Below are 21,924 nucleotides of genomic sequence, written 5' to 3'. Positions count from 1 at the left end.
CAAAAAAAAAAAAAAAAAAAAAAGAAAAACCAAACCAAACCAAAATCCCAAGTTTCTTTTCAAGGTGAAACATCTAAAAAATGTATTGGACTAATAAATTTGTCTCCAATCAATGTCTTTGTCTTAATAAATATACAATAAACCTCATTAAAATGTAGCTAGGGCTGTAATATATTTTCCTCTAAAGAAGTGGTTTTGGATGATTTTGGAACACAAGGCTATGGCCACCTCATGCACAGTATCAGCAATATAACTGGCATCTTATTCCCTCTGCTGACTCTCAGTGTGGATTGGGTAAACAGGAAGTTATTGGGCTCTCAGAAAGCCCTAAGCAAAACCTGGAAGTGTAGCTGAATGGAAACCATCCAAAAGTTCTTTGCTATGAAGGCCGGCTCCTCTATAAAGCATCATTCACTAAAATTCCTGGTAATTAATTCCTGAACTATATTCTGTTTCAAGAAAATAACATAAAAACTGTTGGGCATTGTAGAGACACCTGTAGTGGAGTGGCGTGGCAGTCTGAATAAGAACAACCCCCATAGGCTCATATATTTAGTTATGAGGAAGTGGCAATATTTGAGAAGGATTAGAAGGACTAGGAGGTGTGGCCTTGTTGGAGGAGGTGTGTCTCGGGGGTTGGGCTTTGAAGTTTCAAAAGCCCATGCCAGGCCCAGGTTTTCTCTCTTAACTTGTGGACCAGGATGTAGGTCTCTCTAAGCTACTGCTGCAGCACCATGTGTGCTGTCATGCTTGCCACCACGATTACAATGACCTAACCCCTTGAAATTGTAAGCAAGTCCTCAATTAAATGGCTTCTTCTATAAGAGTTGCCTTAATCATGATATCTCTTCACAAGAAAAAAAAAAAACAGTGACTAAGACGATGGTTGTTACTGTATAAGATGGATGTACTTGAATGTTAAACATCACCAATTTGCAAAAACATGTAGAATTGGTTGGTGGCAAATTTGATGTGTATTTTACCATAATATGAAAAAAAAACTACACACAAATTACACACAAATGGAATACTCTTAAGAGTAAGAATGGAAACATTCTTACATAGATAACGCATGTAGTAGTAATTTTGAAATTATGTGTATATTGGGGTTAAAGAAATCAATATATTTGGAAATCTAGACACGTTTTTCATAGTAATAAAAGAAAGTATATTGCTAGGAATATGGTTAGTTCTAGGGTTGGGAAAATACAGTGGGCCTGTTTCACCATTAAATAATTACATTATTTAATGTAATGTCATTAAGTGTAGTAATAAAAGTAATAACTGGACACTGAGGGAGAGAGGAGGCAAACTCAGAGACTCATGGGGTTGAAGCTGGGACTTTATACAACAAAATCCCAAGGATTCTAGAATAATAATAGTAAATATATCGTAATATAATAATAGAATAAATACCTATAAGCTCACTGGTATATATATATATATAATTGCTGTATAGCAATTTCTTCTGGGATAAAGCCTCTATCCTGTAGGGAAGCTCTTAAAGATAAGAAAAGTCAACAACTCAGAGACTTGAGTAAGTCCTTGAAACTAAACAGATATACTAGTCCCTTCCCTCCCCAGGTTCTGTAAGTAGTAAGGAATGCTCATATTCTCAGAGCAGCTGGGCTACTTTCCAACTAGTTGTGCGGCCTGCAAGTTGTGTAATGTGCTCCAGGTTTCCAGCTTTGTGAGCTGTCACTCATGGTAGAATGGGCTTTGGTGAGTCAGCTGATTTGAGTCATCTCTGCTCTTGTAAGTAACCGTGGTAAAACTCATTGGTTCATAAAGTTGGGTTTTGGTAGCATCTTGACTTTGGTCTTTCATTGATTTTTTATTTGTTGTGAACAGATATTTGTTCATGTCTTCCTAGGAATAGTGCACACAATAACTGAATACATACTTGAGGGAAATTCTAGACTAGTTTCTTCTCACAGCAAATATCTAATTAGAATATGAAGAAGGAATGATGGAAATTGAAAGTTATCATTAGGTAAACACTGGACAAACTATTCCAAATTACAGACAGAATACTTCAATGGATGCTAAAATTAGTTGTGAAAAGATAAATTTTTAACAGTCCCCAAAAGACTAGTAAAGAAAAAAAGTAATTCTGTAATTGGGGAAAACTGGTATACTGTCAGGAAAACGGTGGTGTCAGTCTCGTAGTCAATCAGCGTTACTAAGACAGTTAGCAATCCATAGCTATACTTCACTGACATGACACACTGAGGAGGCACATCAGTATTCTAGATGAAATGCGTGCTCTTGGTAAATCATTTGGAAAACACCAAAAAGCCCAAATGTGTGGACAGTTTATCAAAGTACTACTAATGTCTTTCATGTGTAAAGACTGGGCAGCTGAGATGGAGAAGACTGGGTAGCGGAGATGGAGAAGATCAAGGATAATTAGCAACTGAAAGCAATGTGGGAAACTAGATCATCAAAAAAGAAAAGGGAAAAAAAGCTATTAAGGGCAAAATTAATGATATGTGAAGGTCTATAGATTTCCTAATAGTATATTAATGCTAATTTTCATCTTGGTTTTAAAGATGTTAACAATAAGAAAGTCTGAATAGAAGTATAAAATTTTTACTGTTTTTGTAAATCTCTATAAATTCAAACCAAGTTGCTGGGCGGTGGTGGCGCACGCCTTTAATCCCAGCACTTGGGAGGCAGAGGCAGGTGGATTTCTGAGTTTGAGGCCAGCCTGGTCTACAAAGTGAGTTCCAGGACAGCCAGGACTATACAGAGAAATGCTGTCTCGAAAAACCAAAAAAAAAAAAAAAAAAAAAAAAAAGGAATAAAAGTTAAAAAAAACCCCAAAATCTTCAACATGGTACGTAAATTTTTGGTGTCCATGGTTTGAGGAAGTCAATAATAGCCCAGCTGATAACTTTCCTTTCTTTCTCTTTTTCATTTTTGGCTTTTTTTTGAGATAGCATCTCTCTATTACACAGTTTGGGTTGTCTTGAAACTCTTGTATAGACTAGACTGTCCTTGAATTCACAAGCCTGTGAGTTCAAGATCTGTCTGTCTCTACCTTTAGAGTGCTGGCTTTAAACGTATGCACCACCATTCTCTGCCTGGTAACTATTTTAAGCTAGAAAATCCCTAGAGAAGCCCCCAATGTCTGCAATCTCTTCATACAGACCCAATGCTGCTATTTTCATGCCAATGCTTTTTTTTTTTTTGCATAGCAGTCAAAAATTTAAAAATGGGAATCCTATCTCACTCCTTTCAACATGTTTTTAGACACATGGCTATTCACGCCAATAAGAATTACTCTGGGGATAGAGAGATGGCTCGGAGGTTAGGAATGCTTGTTCTTGAGAAGAGTCAAGTTCGATTCCCAGCACCCGTGTGGTAGCTTTCAAGCTTCCTCAACTCCAGTTTCCACATCCTCTTCTGACCTCTGGTATATTCATGTGAACAAAGCACTAATATCTAAAAAAGTTAAATATGATTTCTCTGGATAATTCACTGGTTTGTAATAAAATGTGTGGGGGCTGGAGAGATGACTCAGTGGTTAAGAGGTCTGTTCTTCCAGAGGTCCTGAGTTCAATTCCCAGTAACCACATGGTGGCTCACAACCATCTATAATGGGATCCTATGCCCTCTTCTGGTGTGTCTGAAGACAGCTACAGTGTACTCGCATAGATAAAATAAATAAATCTTTGAAAAAAAAGTACAGTGTGACAGTTTACAAAATGATATAATAAGGTACTTTTTCTGCCAAAAGATAGGTATTCAGTAAGCATATTGTGAATGAGTAAACATTATGTAATAGATTTGAATTATTTACTTACGTTCCACAAAGGAAGTGAAGAGCATCCTAAACCTGCTAAGCCGGCTACCTTCGTCTGCCCACATCCGAATCACTCCCACTCCTGTTTTCAACATTACATCATTAGCCACAGTACTGCAAAACTTGGCCTTCAGATTTTCGATAGCACTGCTTCCATCATAGACTGCCACAAAATTTCTTTTGCATTCATTTGAGTGTTCCATTTGGTAATCTAAGAACCTCAAATAAATCTGTAATATCAGAACACAAGAGTTTAAAAAAATACACTTAAAAATTTTCTAGTTTAAGATTCACAATCAATATATTAGACTGAATTGTAACAGCTGACTGAAAACCAGGAGGACAGAAGGATGATGCTTCAGTAGTTAAAGATCTAAGAATAATGCTCTCATTTTTTGGTTGTCTTAATCATGGCACCAAACATTAGGAAATCTAAACTTTATATTTTATTTACAAAGAGGTGTTTATATTCCTATGTGATACAATCTCATCATAATCCCATGGTATTAACAGTAAAGGAAATAAAAGAATTGCTTACAATCATTTTATCCTAACAGTCAATGTTATTAGCTGGTGCTTTCAGTTTTTCTATATTCTCTACTTATCTTTCTTCAAGGCAGCATTTTATGTAGCTTAGGTTGCCTTTGAATTTGAGTTCACCTTCTAACTAAAGCTGACCTTGGACTTCTCACCCTCCTCTGTCCACCACTTAGCTGTATGCACAAAGACTTGGCAGCTAACCTGCATCCCCCCTCTTTTTATTCATCAAAACCACATTTATTAAAATTAATGTGTTCAACCATTAGGAAAATATAATAATTGACAAAAGTGGAGAGAGAAATACACAGATATAGAGACATCTGTTATACTGGTTGGTTTGTTTTTTATTCTTTTTCCTTATTAATCTGCCTAGTTGCTCAATTCCTCATTGTATACACAGCATGGAAGTCTCCTAAAACATGAAAAGGATCTATATAGAAGATATAAAAATGATCAAAACCATAGTCTGTTAATGTGCATTTAATTTTCAAGTTTTAATTGCCATAATTTCCTGTAATCTTAAAATAATGAGTGAAAAGAAATAAACAAATCATCGATTTCAAATTATAGGCCACGTAGTGTGTGACATTTCCCACTAGGCCACTGCATCATGCCTGGAATGAGTCAACCCTCTGTCAAGTGTGTACATTAGCACTTTCTACGTTACCACACGTTCCTCATTGTCTTCTCAGTCACCGAGTGTCCTTGTATCACAGCACTCACTCACTCACGCTCCTTACTTTATAGAACAAGGCTTGCCCACTGTGAGAATAATGGTTTGGCGCTTTAGACATACAAGGGGCAGACACATGGTACTTCCTCCAAGTGAAAAGTCAGAGTACAATACAAAGTATAACTTTATTACATAATATTTTTTTATTTTCAAGTTTCATATCATGTGCCCCAATCATATTCACTTCCCAGTCCTCCTAGGTCCACCCCCATCCTTGAGACCTCTCAACAACAACAACAGCAACAACAACAACAGAAAGGAAAAGAAGACAAAAGCAAGTCCAAATTGTGTTGCCCATACACTCACTGGAGCATGGTCAAACTCTCAATGGCCAGCCCCTTTTTTACCTGCATCTCTGCCAGAAGCCATCAATTGTGGAGAGCTATATTTCAGTATCCTTACCACAATTACTAAAAGAGTTTTCTTTGAAGGCCTGTTAACATTTTTTATTGAGGGGGATTTGGTGGGGATAGAGGTTGTCACAGAAGCCTTCTATGTCCCTCTCTCTCAAGTCTCAAGACCCAGTCTGCAGTTACCATTGCAAAAATAGCTTCCTTGCCCTTTACACTCAGGGAGAGCATGGATCATGGACGTCCACATGGTTTCTGCCTTTGCATTGCCTCTTTCCACCTCACACTCACTGTTCTGTCCTCTCCATTGCATAGTTGTTTGTGGTAGTGGCATTGGAAACTGCAGTGTGTCACACAGTATATGTATATGTATATGTATATGTATATGTATATGTATATATGCTTAAACAGCTCTACATGCACATATTCATTGCAAGGAGTTGTTGGTCTGGTTCAAGGTTTCTGAAGCACCATAAATAATGGACCATTGCTGAGATTTGTCTTGGGTATCCAGGGTGATGTAGCTAGGTAGGGCATCTTGGGGCAGGTTCTATGTGAGGTCCGGGCGGCTATACACCTCCCCACCCTCGATGTCTTCTGCCCTGAGGCTCATTTGTGCTTGCAGCCTGCGGGTAGTGCCACTGCCCTGCATCCCCCATCTTCCAGCAGTACAAGCAGCATGGAGCTGAGAATCACTGATGGCTTCCTCTACTTCTTTTTAGTATCTCTTCTCTAGATGACTTGACAATGTTCCTCCTTTCCCCAGTTTTATTGGCAAGAATAAGAAAAAGTCCTCAGCTTTAGTACCCTAAGGTGTTACAAGGAGAAAGATAAAGAAGAACAGAAAGAGGCACAGAGAGGAAATGGGAAGATTCTATATTCCAGACATCACAACGGACTATTTATCAACCTATTAGCAAAGGTTTTTCCCCATGATATTCTTAAGATAATCTTAGAGCTCTCAACTGGAAAACTTTAAACATGTAAAACCGGACAAAATATATAATATACCCACAAAACCATCTCCTAAAATTCACTAACAATTCAGCTAATCCTGTTTTATCTTTGTCTTTCATTACTTCTGCCCCTATTAGAGACAAACGCCAGATAGCAATTCCATTTGTAAATGGTTCTAATGCACCACTTTTTTTTTTTTTTTTTAAAAAGGGTAGAAAGATGGCTCAGTCAATAAAGTACCAGCTTTACTTTCCACCAAAGTGAAAGAGCTAGGCATGATGAGCTTGAAGCTCCAGCACTGGGAGATGGATTAGGTAGTTCTCCAGACTTGTTGGAGCCAGCTTGCCCAGCCTAATTGGTGATCCATAGGCCAGTGAGAGACCCTGCCTCCAAAAGCTAAGCGGATGGCTACTGAAGAACCACACTTGAGGCTGACCTCTGGTCACCACATGCATGTGCACACATCTGTACACATATAAATCCTATCCCATACCACAGTAAAAAAAATAAACAAATTGCTATTATCAAATATATCAGTGTTCAAATTTCCAATCATCTTTTCGTATCAGGAATCATTTTCTTTTATGTTTTGTTTAATCCTATGAATTCAGTGTATTTAGTATCTTTTAATCCAGTGGTTCTCCCAGTTTTGTGTCTACTGTTTATCTGTTATACTTCATGGTTGGTTTATCTTACAATAGTTAAAGATGTATCTTTATTTAGGAGGCTGGAGAGATGGCTCAGTGGTTAAGAGCACTGGGTGCTCTTCCAGCAGACCTGGGTTTGGTGCCCAGCAGCCACATGGTGGCTTATAACTGTCTGTAACTCCAGCTTCAGGGATCTGATGCTGTCTTCTAACTTCTGAAGGCACCAAACATGCTTGTAGTACACTTATATAAATGTAGGCAAATACACATAAAATTAAAGACTTTACCTATATTTAATTTTTACTGAATTTTTAAAAGATAAGGCTTTTTTTTTTTTTTTGGTTTTTTGAGACAGGGTTTCCCTGTATAGCCCTGGCTATCCTGGAACTCACTCTGTAGACCAGGCTGGCCTCGAACTCAGAAATCCACCTGCCTCTGCCTCCCAAGTGCTGGGATTAAAGGCGTGCGCCACCACCGCCCGGCCAAAAGATAAGGCTTTACTATGTAGTTCTGTGTGGCTTAAATTTGCTGAAGTTTCTTTGAACTTGTCATCTTCTTGTCACTGTCTCCTGCATTTTGACCTGTCTACTAGTACAAGGCTGTCTTTATCACAGTGGTTCTATAGTATAATTTGAGACTAAGTATTGTAATACCTCCAGCTGTATTATTTGAGGTCTTTTGTGGTTTCATATGGACTCTTGAATTATTTTTTTCTAGATATATGGAATATGGCATTGGAAATTTGGTAGGTACTCCACTAAATCCATTAATTTAATGACTAATTTTGCTAGTGTAGCCATTTCACAATACTGATTCTGCCAACCCAGGAACATATAAGGGCTTTCCATGGTCTTGTTTTTTTTTTTTTTTATTTCCCTTTTCAGTATCGTGGAAGTTTTCACTGTAGTGATTTTTCTTTTCTTTATAGTTAGGAGTATTCCTGGGCACTTAAATTTTTTGAAACTATTTTGAATTGTATATTTTTCCTAAGTTCTTTGTTGGTATATATGAAAGCTACTGTTTAAAAAATATTTATTTTGTATGCTCCAACTTTACCTATTAAATCATTTCCTAGTAGATCCTATAGGATATTTTAAGTGCATAATCACATCACCTGCAAATAGGGATTGTTTGACTTCATTCCTGTTTTCATTCCCTTTATACCATTCTCTATTATTGCTCACACCTCAAGCACTATAGCGAATAAGAGAGTGTAGAATGGGCATCTTTGTCTTTCTTATTCTTGATTTTAGAGGAAAAACTCTGTTTGTCTCCATTGAATAGAAGATGGACTATATGCTTATGTTATATAGTCTTTATTATTTTGAGATATATTCCACCTATTCTAACATCTCCATAATTTTTATTATGAAGGTATATTGAACCTTTCGAATGCTTCTGTGGGATCAATCAAGATGGCTATGTAGTTTTGTCCTTAAGACTGTTCATATGGCACATATTGATTTTCATATGTTGAACCAACTTTGCCTTTTGGAGATGAAGCTGACTCACCTGGTCAAAACTTAATGTGTTCCTGAATTTTGTCTCTAAGTATTTTGTTGAGAAGTTCAGAATCTATATTTATCAAAGAAATTTGTTTATAGTTTTCTTGTTGTCTTTACCTGGTTTTGTATCAAAATAATACTGGCATCATAGAATGAATGTGGTAATCTTCCTTTACTTTGTATTCTGTGGAACAAGGTCAGAAGAATTGGTATGAAATTTTTCTTGAAAGTTTGATAGAACTCAGTAGTGAATTTGTCTAGTCCTGGGTTGTTGAGGGGAAAATTTTGATTATAGCTTCCAATTTCATTGCTTATATAATGGATCTGTATAAGTTATTTTTATCTTTTGGTTTTAATTTTGGTTGATGTGCATTCATATGGTTTCTTTTGAGAAATCTTCATTAAAGCCACTAGCCTATAGTGTATACATGTCTATAAGTAAACAAATATATTTATGAGTATAGTGTGAATATATATATGAGTATAGTATAACACAATAAGAAAAGGTAATAAAAAAGATGCATCTATTCATGTCCTTGCCAGATGTCATCACTGGCTATCTTCCTAATCACTCTCCACGTTATTTTTGAGACAGCGTTTGCCAATGAATTTTGCCAAATTAGTTAGATTGCCTGGTTAGCAAGTACGAGGTTATCTGCCTTTCCAGTGCTGGGATTACTGGGTATACTGGTGTCTAGCTTTTGTGGGCGATGGCAATTACACCCGGGTCCTCATCCTCGTGTAGCAAAGCATTTTAGTGACTGAACCATCTCCTTAGTGACTGAACCATCTCCCTAGACAAGACCGCTTCCCTATGGTGGGGGCAGTCACAGTATATATGCACAGGTTAGAGGTTACCTTGGGTGTCATCATTACTCGAGAGTCATCTGCCTTGGGTTTTGAGATAAGATTTCTCACTAGGCTCTGGATTTTGCAGATTAGATTAGGCTGGCAAGCCCCAAGGGTGTGTTTTTGTTTTCCTAGTGCTGAGATTACAAACTTGTAACACACCAATCTTTTCATGTGAGTTCTAGGAATTGTACCTAGGTCCTAAGGTCTTGTGGGAATGACTGAACTATCTCCCCAGATACTTGTTCTCTTTTTAAAAGATAATTGTGTGTTTAATTTTATTAATTTAGTTCTTTCTAATAAGAATTTTTTTTTATCTTTAATTTTCCATTTTTATTTTAAGAGATCACCTACATTTTACTGATTAAATTTAAGAGATCTTTACCCATTGATCAGATTTGTTATCAATTCAATTTGAAGACAATTTTCAATCTTTAGTAAGTTATATTCATATCTGAGATTGTTTAACCTTTCTCACGAAGAAAAAGAAACCCAGGCAGCAGCTAGACCTGCAACACAAGTTTTCTTCTGCTCACCCTCGGGCACTTCTACTACGTGGACTGAGTGACTATAGCCAGGCTTTTTTGCTTTGTTTTCATTGAAACAGTCTTACTATGCAGCCCTGGCTGGCCTAGAACTCACTATGTAGACCAGTTGCTGCCTCCTGAGATCTGGGACTAAAGGTGTATACCGCGGTGGTGCCTGGCCACCCAGTCTCTAAGTTAAGGGTTATGATCTTTGACCCACTGCTCAATCCATTTTGAGATTTGGTTGATATTGTCCTCTAGCTGTTCTGGTTCATTACTGGGCAGCTGATGCACAATTTCTTCTTTGTAAGATGCTATGGCTTCTTCATAAAGAACTTGAAAAATCTCACACTGAATATTGTCTTGTAGTTTCTTCTCATTATAACCCCTTGTTTCAAGTCGTTTGTACAATATACCATTATCTGTCCTCAACACAAACACTATGTGAAACCAGCGCTCAGGAAAGAAGTCACAGCCGTGGTAGTCAACAATGACGCCGCCCTCTTGCATCTGCTGCTCTAACTCATCGACGACCCTATCCTCATCTAGGATGGGACAGCCGTACTCCTCATCATAGCCGTCGTATAACTGCCCTTCTCGAGCTAGATCTCCCACATTAACGTACTTCAGGCCTGATCTTGATGCAAGTTCTTTGCCTAGTGTGGTTTTTTCCAACCCCTGGTGTACCGGTGAGCAGGATGTTCGGAAGCTTCATAGTCCGCCTTCACACGCAGCCAGCGCCTCGGCTCTCTAATAAGAATTTAAAAAATTTTCTGTACTCGATTTTTGCCTTTTGGGTGAAAAAAAATTTTTTTAAAGGCCTCTTAGGTTGCCCTAAAACTCAAACTTATTCTGCTTCAGACTCTTTTTTTTTTTTTTTTGGTTTTTCCAGACAGGAAAGCCCTGGCTGTCCTGGAACTCACTCTGTAGATCAGGCTGGCCTCGAACTTGGAAATCCACCTGCCTCTGCCTCCCAAGTGCTGAGATTAAAGGCGTGCGCCAGCACTGCCTAGCTGCTTCAGACTTTTAAGTAAGCTGGAATTACAGGTGTCTGTCACCCATGGCTGTCCCTGAGTTGTCTTAGTATCAGTCTGTTGCTGTTATTCAACAACGATCAAAATCAACTTGGGAAAAGGATTTGGCTTACATTGCTAGTTCATAATCCATCACTGAGGGCAAGCAAGGCAGGAACTGACGCCATGGAGAAATGCTGCTTATTGGCTCACTCTCAGGCTGGCTTGCATTGCTCATGCATAGCTACTTCCCCCCAGCAACAACCCCCCCCCCTATTTTCTGTGTATGAGCATTTTGCATGAATGTATGTCTATGTACCATGTGTGTGCTGGTGCTCAGGGAGGCCAGAGGCCCTGGAATTGGAACCGAATGTGGGGCTGGAAATTGAACTTGGGTCCTCTGAAAGAGCAGTAAGTACTATTAACATGCACAATCTTTCCTGACTCTTTTTAAAATTTTTAAATACAGTCCAGTGCCATGTCCTTGAGGAATGTTGTCATTCATGGTGGGCTGAGCCTTCCTACATCAATAAAAAATCAAGACATTCTTTTACAGACATGCCTACAGACAAGCAAGATGTAGGCAGTTCCTCAAATGGCACTTCTCCTCTTAGATCACTCAGGCTGCATCAAGGTTACAATAATGGCTAACCAGGATATTAGGTTTTAATTTATTTCTGCCTTTAAAATTATTCTTGGCACTTGAGACAGATTAGTGTGCTTGCTCCCACCCCATGGACTTATCTGTCTCCCAGGAGGACTGCTCTAACTAGGACACAGGTGAGACCCCTTTCCTACCCTCCATGCCAGCTGGGACCTCATGGATGTCATGCCAGCAGACATAGGCTCTGTCCTGCCCTCCCTTCTGGTCCTCACCTCTACCTGCACTTATGTTTGTGCAGCCTGGGGCCCCCCCCCCCCCCGCCACGTCTAGCTCTGCCTGTCAACCAGGAGGCTTGCTCTAACTACGGACATAGGAAGAGGCCTGCTGTAACCTGGGACACACAGCTTCACCTGCCTCCTGGGAGGCCTGCTCCAATCTGGTTAACTCAGGCCAGTTAACACCAGAGATAACCAGATGGCATCAGGCAAGTCCAAGAAACTACTCAATAGAAACTAGTGCAATTTGGCACCGTCAGAACCGAGCTCTTTCTCATACTACAGCAAGCCCTAGGTATACTACCTCACCTTTCTGACCTTATATCCCATCTACAAAGGTGACAGGCCGTTAAAGAGGATATAAATAATTCTCTTAAAGACATATAGAAAAACACAGTCAAACAGGTAGAAGCCCTTAAAGGGGAAACAAACAAATCCCTTAAAGAAATGCAGGAAAATATAATCAAACAGGTGGAGGAAATTGACAAAATGATCAAAGACCTAAAAATGGAAAAAGAAGCAATAAAAAAAAAAGACACAAATGGAGGCAACTGTGGAAATGGAAAACCTAAGAAAAAAAATAGGAACCATAGACACAAACATCACCAGCAGAATTCAAGAGAATCTCAGAAGAAGAGAGAATCTCAGAAGATACCATAGAAGAAATGGATACACTGATCAAAGAAAATGCCTAATGTAAAAAGTTCCTCATTCAAAACATGCAGGAAATTTGGGACACTATGAAAAGACCAAGTGAAAAGACCCAGTTCAACAGTCCAGAAAAATCTTAAACACAATCATAGAACAAAACTTCTGTACCTAAAGAAAGAAATGGTCATAAATGTACACAAAGCCTACAGAACACCAAATAGATTGGCTCAGAAAAGAATATCCTCCTGTCACATAATAATCAAAACACTAAATGTACAGAACAAAGAAGGAACATTAAAAGTTGTAGGGCAAAAAGGCCAAGTAACATATAAAGGCAGACATGTCAAAATTATACCGGACTTTTCAACAGAGACTCTAAAAGCCAAAGATTATGGACAGATGTCTTGCAGACCCTAAGAGACCACAGATGCCAGCCCAGGCTACTATACCTAGCAAAACTCAATTACCATAGATGGAGAAAACCAAATTTAAACATCTTTTTACTAATACAGCCTTAAAGAGGATACTAGAAGGAAAACTCCAACATAAGGAGAGTAACTATACTCAAGAAAGCACAAGAAATTAATCATCTCACAACAAACCCAAAAGAGCACACACATAGTACCACCTCCAGCAACAAAATAACAGGAAGTAACAATCACTGGTCATTAACATCTCTCAACATCAATGGACTCAATTCACCAATAAACACAAGAGTAGCAGACTAGATACATAAGCAGGATCCATCATTCTGGTGTATACAAGAGACACACCTCAGCAACACAGATAGACACACCTCTGAGTAAACAGCTGGAAAAAGGTCTCAAGAAACAAGCTGGAGTAGCCATTCTAATATCTAATAAAATAGACTTTGAATTAAAAGTAATCAAAAGAAATGGGGAAGGACACTTCATACTCATCAAAGGAAAAATCCATCAAGATGAAGTCTTAATTCTGAACATCTATGTCCCAAATGCAAGGGTACCCACATTCATAAAAGAAATTGTATTAAAGTTTAAAACACAATGGCGCCCAACATTGGGTTTGAACTCACTATTAAAATTATTATTATTATTATTACTATTATTATTATTATTATTTTTTTTTGGTTTTTTTGAGACAGGGTTTCTCTGTGTAGTTCTGGCTGTCCTGGAACTCACTCTGTAGACCAGGCTGACCTTGAACTCAGAAATCCGCCTGCCTCTGCCTCCCAAGTGCTGGGATTAAAGGCGTGCGCCACCACTGCCCGGCTTCACTATTAAAATTAATTGGAGATTCTCAAATGGAAAACACACACAACGACGTGAGATTAGAGGTTGGGAAAATTGGTTAGCAGAGTTGTGGGTTTTGCCCAAGCCACATGGTCTCTCCCCAAGCTGTACAGGTTTGAGGCTAGGACCAAAGATGTACTAAATTGGCATATATAATTCTGGGGTTCACGGCATGAGCTGGAACACAGTTAAGTCCCCCACACTGACCCAGACGTAGCTAGGTGGTGGGTATTTACCCTGGACCCTTCTCAAAAACTTCTAGCTGCCCCAGAGGTTTAAACTCAGAGGTGCTGGGAGCACCTGCTGTACAAAAAGACAGGCAGCTCAGAAGACAGAGAGAGACATGGCAGAGGCTACTTGCCATCAGTTAAATAAAAGAGATATAATGGTAATTGTTTAAAGTATACATAGAATACAGAAACCCAGGCCTTTGATCTGAAATACAAAAAAACCAAAAACATGGAGATAGAGAGGAACCCTATTTCAACAAATAATAAGAAGGTATTAATCTCCATAGAATGGAGAATGAATGAGAAAAATGATTCAAAGGAAATTTGAAAAATTCTATGCCACGGCAGGCACTTGGGTTATTTGAACATGGGTTCCACAGGAATACTGAGATTGGTGTGACAAATTAATAGCCTAGAAATAGGTTTACAGTAGAATGGAATTCAACAAAAGCTAAATACATAGGAAAAGACGTTAATTCAAGTTATATATAGTTATATATATATATATATATATATATATATACACACACACACACACACACACACACACACACACACAAAGATATTAATCTTCATAGAAGGGAGAATTTAAGTATACATAGATAAATAAATAAAATTAGGCCTTGATCTCACTATTAAAAATTAATCATGTAAGAACAAGGCAGACGATAGTGAAAGAGCATTGTCTCAAAAGATAATATTTGTTTAGATTATTTTAATTACTTTAAATTGTTTTAATTATCAAAATGCATGTGGTTATAAGTTTGGTGATTATGATACTAAAAATCCTAAGAGGTCAAAATAGAACAGGTCTAAAGAGAAAAGAGGCTAGAAATTTGAATCAATCTATACTTTTGATGATTTCGGTTTACTGGACCAAGGACATACTATTTTGGTAGGGAGGCTCTATATTTGTGTTAATAGGAAAGAAGAAAAGGCTTTGGACCCCTTCTAAAGTGATATGGATCAGATATGACAGGGGAAGATGCCCGTAAAGATCTTGGCTAAAGACAGAAAAGAAAAATTTGAGAAAATCAAACAGGACATAGATAACATAATTTACTGATTCCTCCACATGGGAACAGTCCTGTAACTGGCTCAGACATAAAAGTGTCTCTAGACAAAACTTCAGCTAAAATTAGACAATATTTCTTGTTGGTTATAGAACCCTTAAGATTCATCATGCCATCCTTCATACACTATGAATGAAGATCTATTACAATTGGTTATTGATTAAACTCATAAAAGGATAGTTATCTTTCACCTGCTCAAACAAGGAACAAAAATTCACCCTTGAATGATCTGTGTACCTTGCACAATCCATATCAATATCTAATAGTTCTAAGATTTTGGTTCATATACTACAGAATGTACAGCTCTGACAAGATTCATCTGCAGGGATGCTAACATGACCTGAGGTTCCAGCTCCCTGCCTCTTGATGCTGTTTCCAGAGACTCGTTTCCACAACAGCCTCAGGAATAGCTACAGATTCCTGATGGACTCAGTTCATTCAGCCTTTCAGATGGATCCAGTCAAAAGCTCAGTCAATCCCTGAGCCTTCTAAGCATACAGATGCTAAAGCCAGCTTTCTTAAATCTAACCAATTTTTCTAATTTTCCTACCCCTCCCCATCCACTTAAAAAAATTTAATCTCCCCAGTTCAGCAGGAAAAAGTTGTGGAGAGTCATTAACTTGATCCCTTGGGTTTGGGTGTCTGACTATGGTTATTTTATAAATTATAGCTAGGTTCTCATTTCAAGAGATAATTTGAAAATGGTTATAATTTTAAACAGGGAGAAAATAAATGAGGTGGATTATTACATTTATTCTTTTTTTTAAAGATTTATTTATTTATTTATTATTTATTTTATATGAGTACACTGTCACTCTCTTCAGACACACCAGAAGAGGACATTGGATCCCATTACAGATGGTTGTGAGCCTCCATGTGGTTGTTGGGAATTGAACTCAGGACCTCTGGAAAAGTAGTCAGTGTACATTTATTCTTGAACAAAACATTGTATAGCCATAATTACATTGGTAAAAATTTTCATAATTGATACAAAATTGAAGTTGTAATTTCTTACATTGGAACAGAATTTGTATATTGATAAAGATTTAAGGTTTTCATTGGTATAAATTTTTTATATTGATAAAAATTTGAAATTAATACTGTTACTATTAGATAGTATGCTTATACAACTTACTTAGGAATGCAAAGCTTAGATGTAGTCTTTCTAATAGCTACTATTACTTTCTAATAGCTACCATTGAGGATGATTAGTAATATAAGGGCCAGATAGTAAACTCATGGTTATATTATATTCTAAATAAATTATAATATGGTACTTTCCATATTATTCAAATAGAAATAGTTAAGAGTAGTCAAAGTGTAACAGTTCAGATATAACTTATATAGTCTTCAGAAACACCAAAAATCCACAAAGTATGACATTTAAGTCATTTCATTATTAATGAAAAGTTTTACTAGGAGACATGTCTGTTCCTAACAGTACCCTCTTCAAGGTTCAAAGGCGATACTGAGCATCATAAACCTTCATAGAGAGTTGCTCCAGTTGTGAAAAGGTAGCCACTGGGCAAGAATTGCCCTAATTCATCTATAGACAAAAATACTTTCTAAGAAAGACACTTGATGAGAGATAGTCGACAGCTTAGCTCTGCCAAGACAGTGTAAGCTAGCCCTTCATATTTCCTGCTTCAATTAAGGTCTGCCAGATGGTTCTGGGCCAGAAGGCTAAAGACAGATGCTCCAACATTTTGAGGAAAGGGAAACTGTCTAGGTAGTCAGATGTTTCTACAAATTAGTTAACCTTTAAAAGCTATGTTTTTGTGCTTCTTATATATTCATGTAATATTTAATTCATTCTCGGATCTTTGATGGGGTTGACGACTACTTATAGTCTCATAATCAAACTTCAGTTGTTTAGCATTGAGGAAGATGATGTAGATTTCAAAGTAGTTTTTAGATGTTAATACAAGTTAAAACCAAAACATAGCCGGGCGGTGGTGGCGCACGCTTTTAATCCCAGCACTTGGGAGGCAGAGACAGGTGGATTTCTGAGTTCGAGGCCAGCCTGGTCTACAGAGTGAGTTCCAGGACAGCCAGAACTACACAGAGAAACCCTGTCTCGAACCCCCCCCCAAAAAAAACCAAAACAACAACAACAACAACAAAAACAACAAAAAACCCAACATAATTCAGGTACAAAATTATAAACTCTTTAAGTTAGGATAGATGTTAGAGTAATATACGTAAGTTGACAAAATTGATAGACTAGATATTATTAATGTATAACATACCTTATAGTTTACATAACTATGTTCATTGTATATCTGAAAGAAAAGGCCTTTCTAGTGGATAAAAAGGGAGAACTGTGGATTTTGCTTATTGTTTATGTTAATTGTGTTCCTCAAAAAATTATACAAGATTCCTGCATGTAAGATGCCGCAGGACCCTGACCCTAGTTGGTTTTAATTGATAAAATTGCCAGCGGCCAATGGCAGGACAGGGAGACAGAGGTTGGACATGAATTTTCCTGGGTAAGGGAACTGAGGGAAGAGGGAGAACCGCAATGCCAGAAAAGCAGAAAGATCAGGCCTGAGAAGTGTATGACAAAGAAGCTGCCAACATGTAAGAGTCGGCCCTAAAGGGCTACAGGCCTGGGTCTGGGGTGACCAGGATGGAATATAGGTAAGAAATATAGTAAGAAATAATTCAGGAATATCAGAGGAGAGAGTGTGTTAACTGTGGGGAGGTTTGGAAGTGCCTAGCCATTGAGCTGATTAAGACATTAAATATAAGGCTGTGTGTGTGTGTGTATTTCATTTGAGAATCCACAATATTTGGGTGGCCGCCGAGGAGATTAGAGTAACCACCTACCACTACAGATCCCCAACCTAAAAATTATTTTTGTTGCTCTTTCATGGCTTTAATTTTGCTACTGCTATAAATCATGATACAAACATCTGTGTTCACTAATGGTCTTAGGCAACCCCTGTTAAAGGGTCATTCTATGCTCTAAGAGGTCATGACCCATGGGGTGAGAAACACTGGTTTAATAAGTGCATCAAATTTGAAAGAGTCTACGCTGATGAAAAATACTTATTTACTAGATGTCATGATCAAGAGACTACATGTTGTTTAAATCTTAAGAGCCTTAATATTTTTTAACCTTATTAATTAGAGGTGAAAATTATTGTAAACAGAATTTTCTATTTTTTAGTTTATGCTTTGTGTACCTCGAGGCCATAATCTGTAAGATTTTAAATTATGTTTTTGTTGTGAATTAGTGAGTCTGGATTCCTACTTAATAAATAATATGCATTTTTTGGTATTTGCTAGCATTTCTATTCATTCATTCATTCATTCATTCATTCATTCATTCATTCATTCACTCATTTATTTGTGTGTATGTGAGATGCATATATTCCTATGTGTAGAGGTATGCTTGTCTTGGAATTGATATTTAGAGGCCAGAGGTTGATGCTGGGTGTCTTCCTCTTTCTTTTTCTTAACTCTTTTGATACAGGGTTTCTCAATAGTCTGGGTCTCACCATTTCATCTAGAGTAACTAGCTACTTGGATCTCCCTACCCATGCCTCTACCCTTCCCCTCTCTGTCATTGCGTGGGTCACAGACATGCCCAGTCCTAACCAGCTGCCCCACATGGGTGTAAGGAATCCAAACTCGGGTTCCTAATGCTTATATAGAAAGCACTTTACCCACTGAGCCAACTCTTAAGTCACATTTCTTACTTTCCTTTTTCATATTTATATATAGTTACCCTACAACCAGGACTTACTTGGTTTTTAAATGTAACACTTAGTTCATTTATTATTTTTACTCAGAAATGCCTTAGCTTTGCCTTCACTCTTAAATCAGTTCAGATATAGAAATATAGACTACCAGCTATTATTTTTCTTACTTTTAAGATACCTATGTCTTTGAGATTCTATTTCACTATGGAAGGTTTCTAGAGTCAATCTAAAGAGTATCAGGCCAGCTAGATGGTTCAGTAGGTACAGACACCTACTATGAACCCTGATAATCTGAGTTTGATTCATGGGTTCCAAGAATTGAAAAAAGTGACTCTAGCATGTTGTCTTCTGTCCTCTACATGTATGCTATGACACACTTGTACTATATAAATAATGTATATGGCCTCACATACATAATAAATAAATACATGTCATCAATAAATGAATAAATAACCCTTTTAAAGGCAATCTTCCTGTTCTCAAGTTGTTTATTTTTTTTTTTGTTTGTTTGTGGGTTCAATCTATACATCATTTAAGATATATATGTACATATATTTATTTTCTGGAGTGGCAGTGGGAGAGCCACTGTTGTTAAGTCTTTCATCAATTCTTGAAAAAATTCCTTAAAATATTGCTATGTGTGCTTATTAATAAATTTCCTCAGCTCTTTGAGTAATAATTTGTTTTATTATTGAAGTTTTATATGACTTTAAAAAAAGTTAAAACCTACCTGGTGATTTTTCTTTCTCACCTTTCTGTTCCTTCTTGTAGAACATAGTTCTTGGAAATGTAAGACCTAGGAAACTGAACTTTCTGTTTTGTCTGTTCTTACCTCCAGATGGACTAAGTGGTTATCTAACGTGGGACTGGGAGGTCACATTCAGTGGAGTTTTACAGATATAAGTTCTGTAGTATGTTTGGCTATTTTGGATTAAATTTTGACAAGTACCTTAAAGTTGTTGTAAGCTTAGGACATGATCCCTTTTAATTTTTATAATTTTTGCTTCCTGGATTGACCAGTGACTATGAATTCATCCCGAGCACAGAGGTAATTTTACAGGTATGAAACCACAGGAGAGATCCCAGCCTCATCTCCTCAGAAAACAAGCCCACAACATGTTTCCTTGTTTACCCTTTCATGTTACCCATCACCCTCTAAGTGTTCAGTTTGTAAGGGCCTCACAATGACCACACAAGCCCTAGGTTTGATTTATTTATTTATTTATTTATTTATTTTCAGACTCAGTGTTAAAACCAAACTCCTGGTATATCCACCTCTGAGCAGTAATAATTGACTGAAGTCACCAGAGGCATTTATAACATTAATTTGATTTTACTGTAATATACAGTTGTCTGTCTTCATATGAATTACTGGATTTATTTTGAACTTATATTTGCTCTTTGAGGAATACCTGGCAAGTTTTGTCCAACATTTATGAGTGTTTTTGACCTGTTTTCAGGGGATGGAGTGTGCGTGTGGAGAGACTGTTCAGTGGTTAAGAGTACTGAGTGTTCTAGAGGACCCAGGTTCAATTCCCAGCACCCACATGGCAGCTCACAACTGTCTGTAACTCCCATATCTGACACCCTCACGCAGACATACACACAGACACCAATGGACATAAAATAAAAATAAATAAATTATTAATGTGTTTTTAGGTTACCTATTATTTTCCACAAATATAAATCTCATTTTCATGTTTTTTTGTGTGAGGGTCAGGGTCTCAGTTATATAGCCCAGGTTGACCCCCAAATCATATGTTCTTCCAGCTCTTCTTTCATTTCCTTTACAACAAATACAAAAAGTAAGTCTAATTTTATTCCTAGAAGTATAAATTAAAAACAAAAAGCAAAAGTAGTCAACAAGCAATTTCACAGTTATTTAAGAGCACTCTTTTGTACAGCACTGTCCATAAGTTTCACATGATCAGCAGGGGCAGCACAGTTAAAACAATGAATGAACTGCGATTCAATGTTTTATTTCTCACTGATATGACCAACCCTCTAAAACATATTAATTTCTTGCAGGCTAATGTTCCTCATCAGAGAGAGAGAGAGAGAGAGAGAGAGAGAGAGAGAGAGAGAGAGAGAATATGAATATGAATATGAATATGTGTGTGTATATAAATGTGTAGGCCAGAGAGGGACATGGAGTATCTTCTCTGTTGCTAGCCACCTAATTAGTTTTTGAGGCAGACTTTCTCACTGAACGTTGAACTCCCCATTTCAGCTGCACTAGCTGAGCAGTAAATCTCTGAGATCTGCCTGTCTAGCCCCTTCCTGTGCTGGTGTTACAGAAGTGCACTACCACAAAGGTGCCTTGGCTTTATGTGGATCTGAACTCAGGGCTTCAAGCCTACACAGTGAGTACTTTACTCACCATGCCATCTTCCAAGGCCCTAAAGCTCATAAACAAAACAACCCCCAAACCAAAACCAACCAACCAACCAACCAACAAACCAACCAACCAACCAACCAACCAAACACCAGCCCCCGAACCAAAAAAACAAAACAAAACAAAACAACCCCCAAACAAACAAACAAACAAACAAGCAAAAAACAAATCCAAAACAAAACAACCCACACACACAAAAAAACAAGTGTGTGATCAATACTTGCATTCAACAGTTAGGACTCCATAGATCTTTAAAAACCATAATCTTTCAAGATTAAGAATCTTAATATGGGGTTGATGAGATGGCTCAGCAAGTAAAAATACATGCTGTGCAATCCCAGTGACCTGAATTTACATCCGGATGGAGAAAATCAACTCCATGAAGTTGTCTTCTGATTCTCACAGGTATGCTGTGTGCCTCTGTGCATGTACACACTTAAAAATTAAAAAACTTTAACATATATGTATATATACATATATATGTATAGAATATTTAAAATTATTTATACCTCAGTTTATTTAACTACAAAAAGACTATGATCTTCATAGGTGTCCAATACAATAAATGAAACAAAAAACTTAAAAAGAGTTACAAATATTTACATGAATTAAACAAAATCAATATACAACAAACAGTACCTTAGCTTTTGGGGTAGCTTTAATTGTCCATATGCAGTCAACTGCTTGTCCAGGCTTTGTTTTTTCTTCTTGTTCTACTTGGCTAGACCGTACTATTCCATCAGCTCCTGAGAGCTCAAACTGGCAGTCTAGGGGGAAAAAAAAGATATT

At 37.5% G+C, this 21,924-nt stretch overlaps 1 protein-coding gene and 1 pseudogene across 2 annotated transcripts in view; both read right to left on the bottom strand.

The window, feature by feature from the left end:
* The window catches only part of Neto2 (neuropilin and tolloid like 2), a 59,764-nt gene that overhangs the window by 7,300 nt on the left and 30,540 nt on the right, over positions 1 to 21,924 (bottom strand). For both annotated transcript variants that reach the window (XM_028755535.1, XM_028755536.1), the window contains exons 6-7: positions 21,775 to 21,902; positions 3,810 to 4,038 (exon numbers count right to left, since the gene is read on the bottom strand). In XM_028755535.1, coding sequence (XP_028611368.1) covers positions 3,810 to 4,038; positions 21,775 to 21,902 — 357 coding nt within the window. The remainder of the gene's footprint in view (positions 1 to 3,809; positions 4,039 to 21,774; positions 21,903 to 21,924) is intronic.
* On the bottom strand, positions 10,090 to 10,631 carry LOC114610898 (annotated as a pseudogene).

The sequence above is a fragment of the Grammomys surdaster genome, unplaced genomic scaffold, assembly GCF_004785775.1.
Source record: "Grammomys surdaster isolate TR1022 unplaced genomic scaffold, NIH_TR_1.0 126063, whole genome shotgun sequence".
Taxonomy (NCBI): domain Eukaryota; kingdom Metazoa; phylum Chordata; class Mammalia; order Rodentia; family Muridae; genus Grammomys; species Grammomys surdaster.
This window is presented reverse-complemented; position numbering and strand designations above follow the sequence as displayed.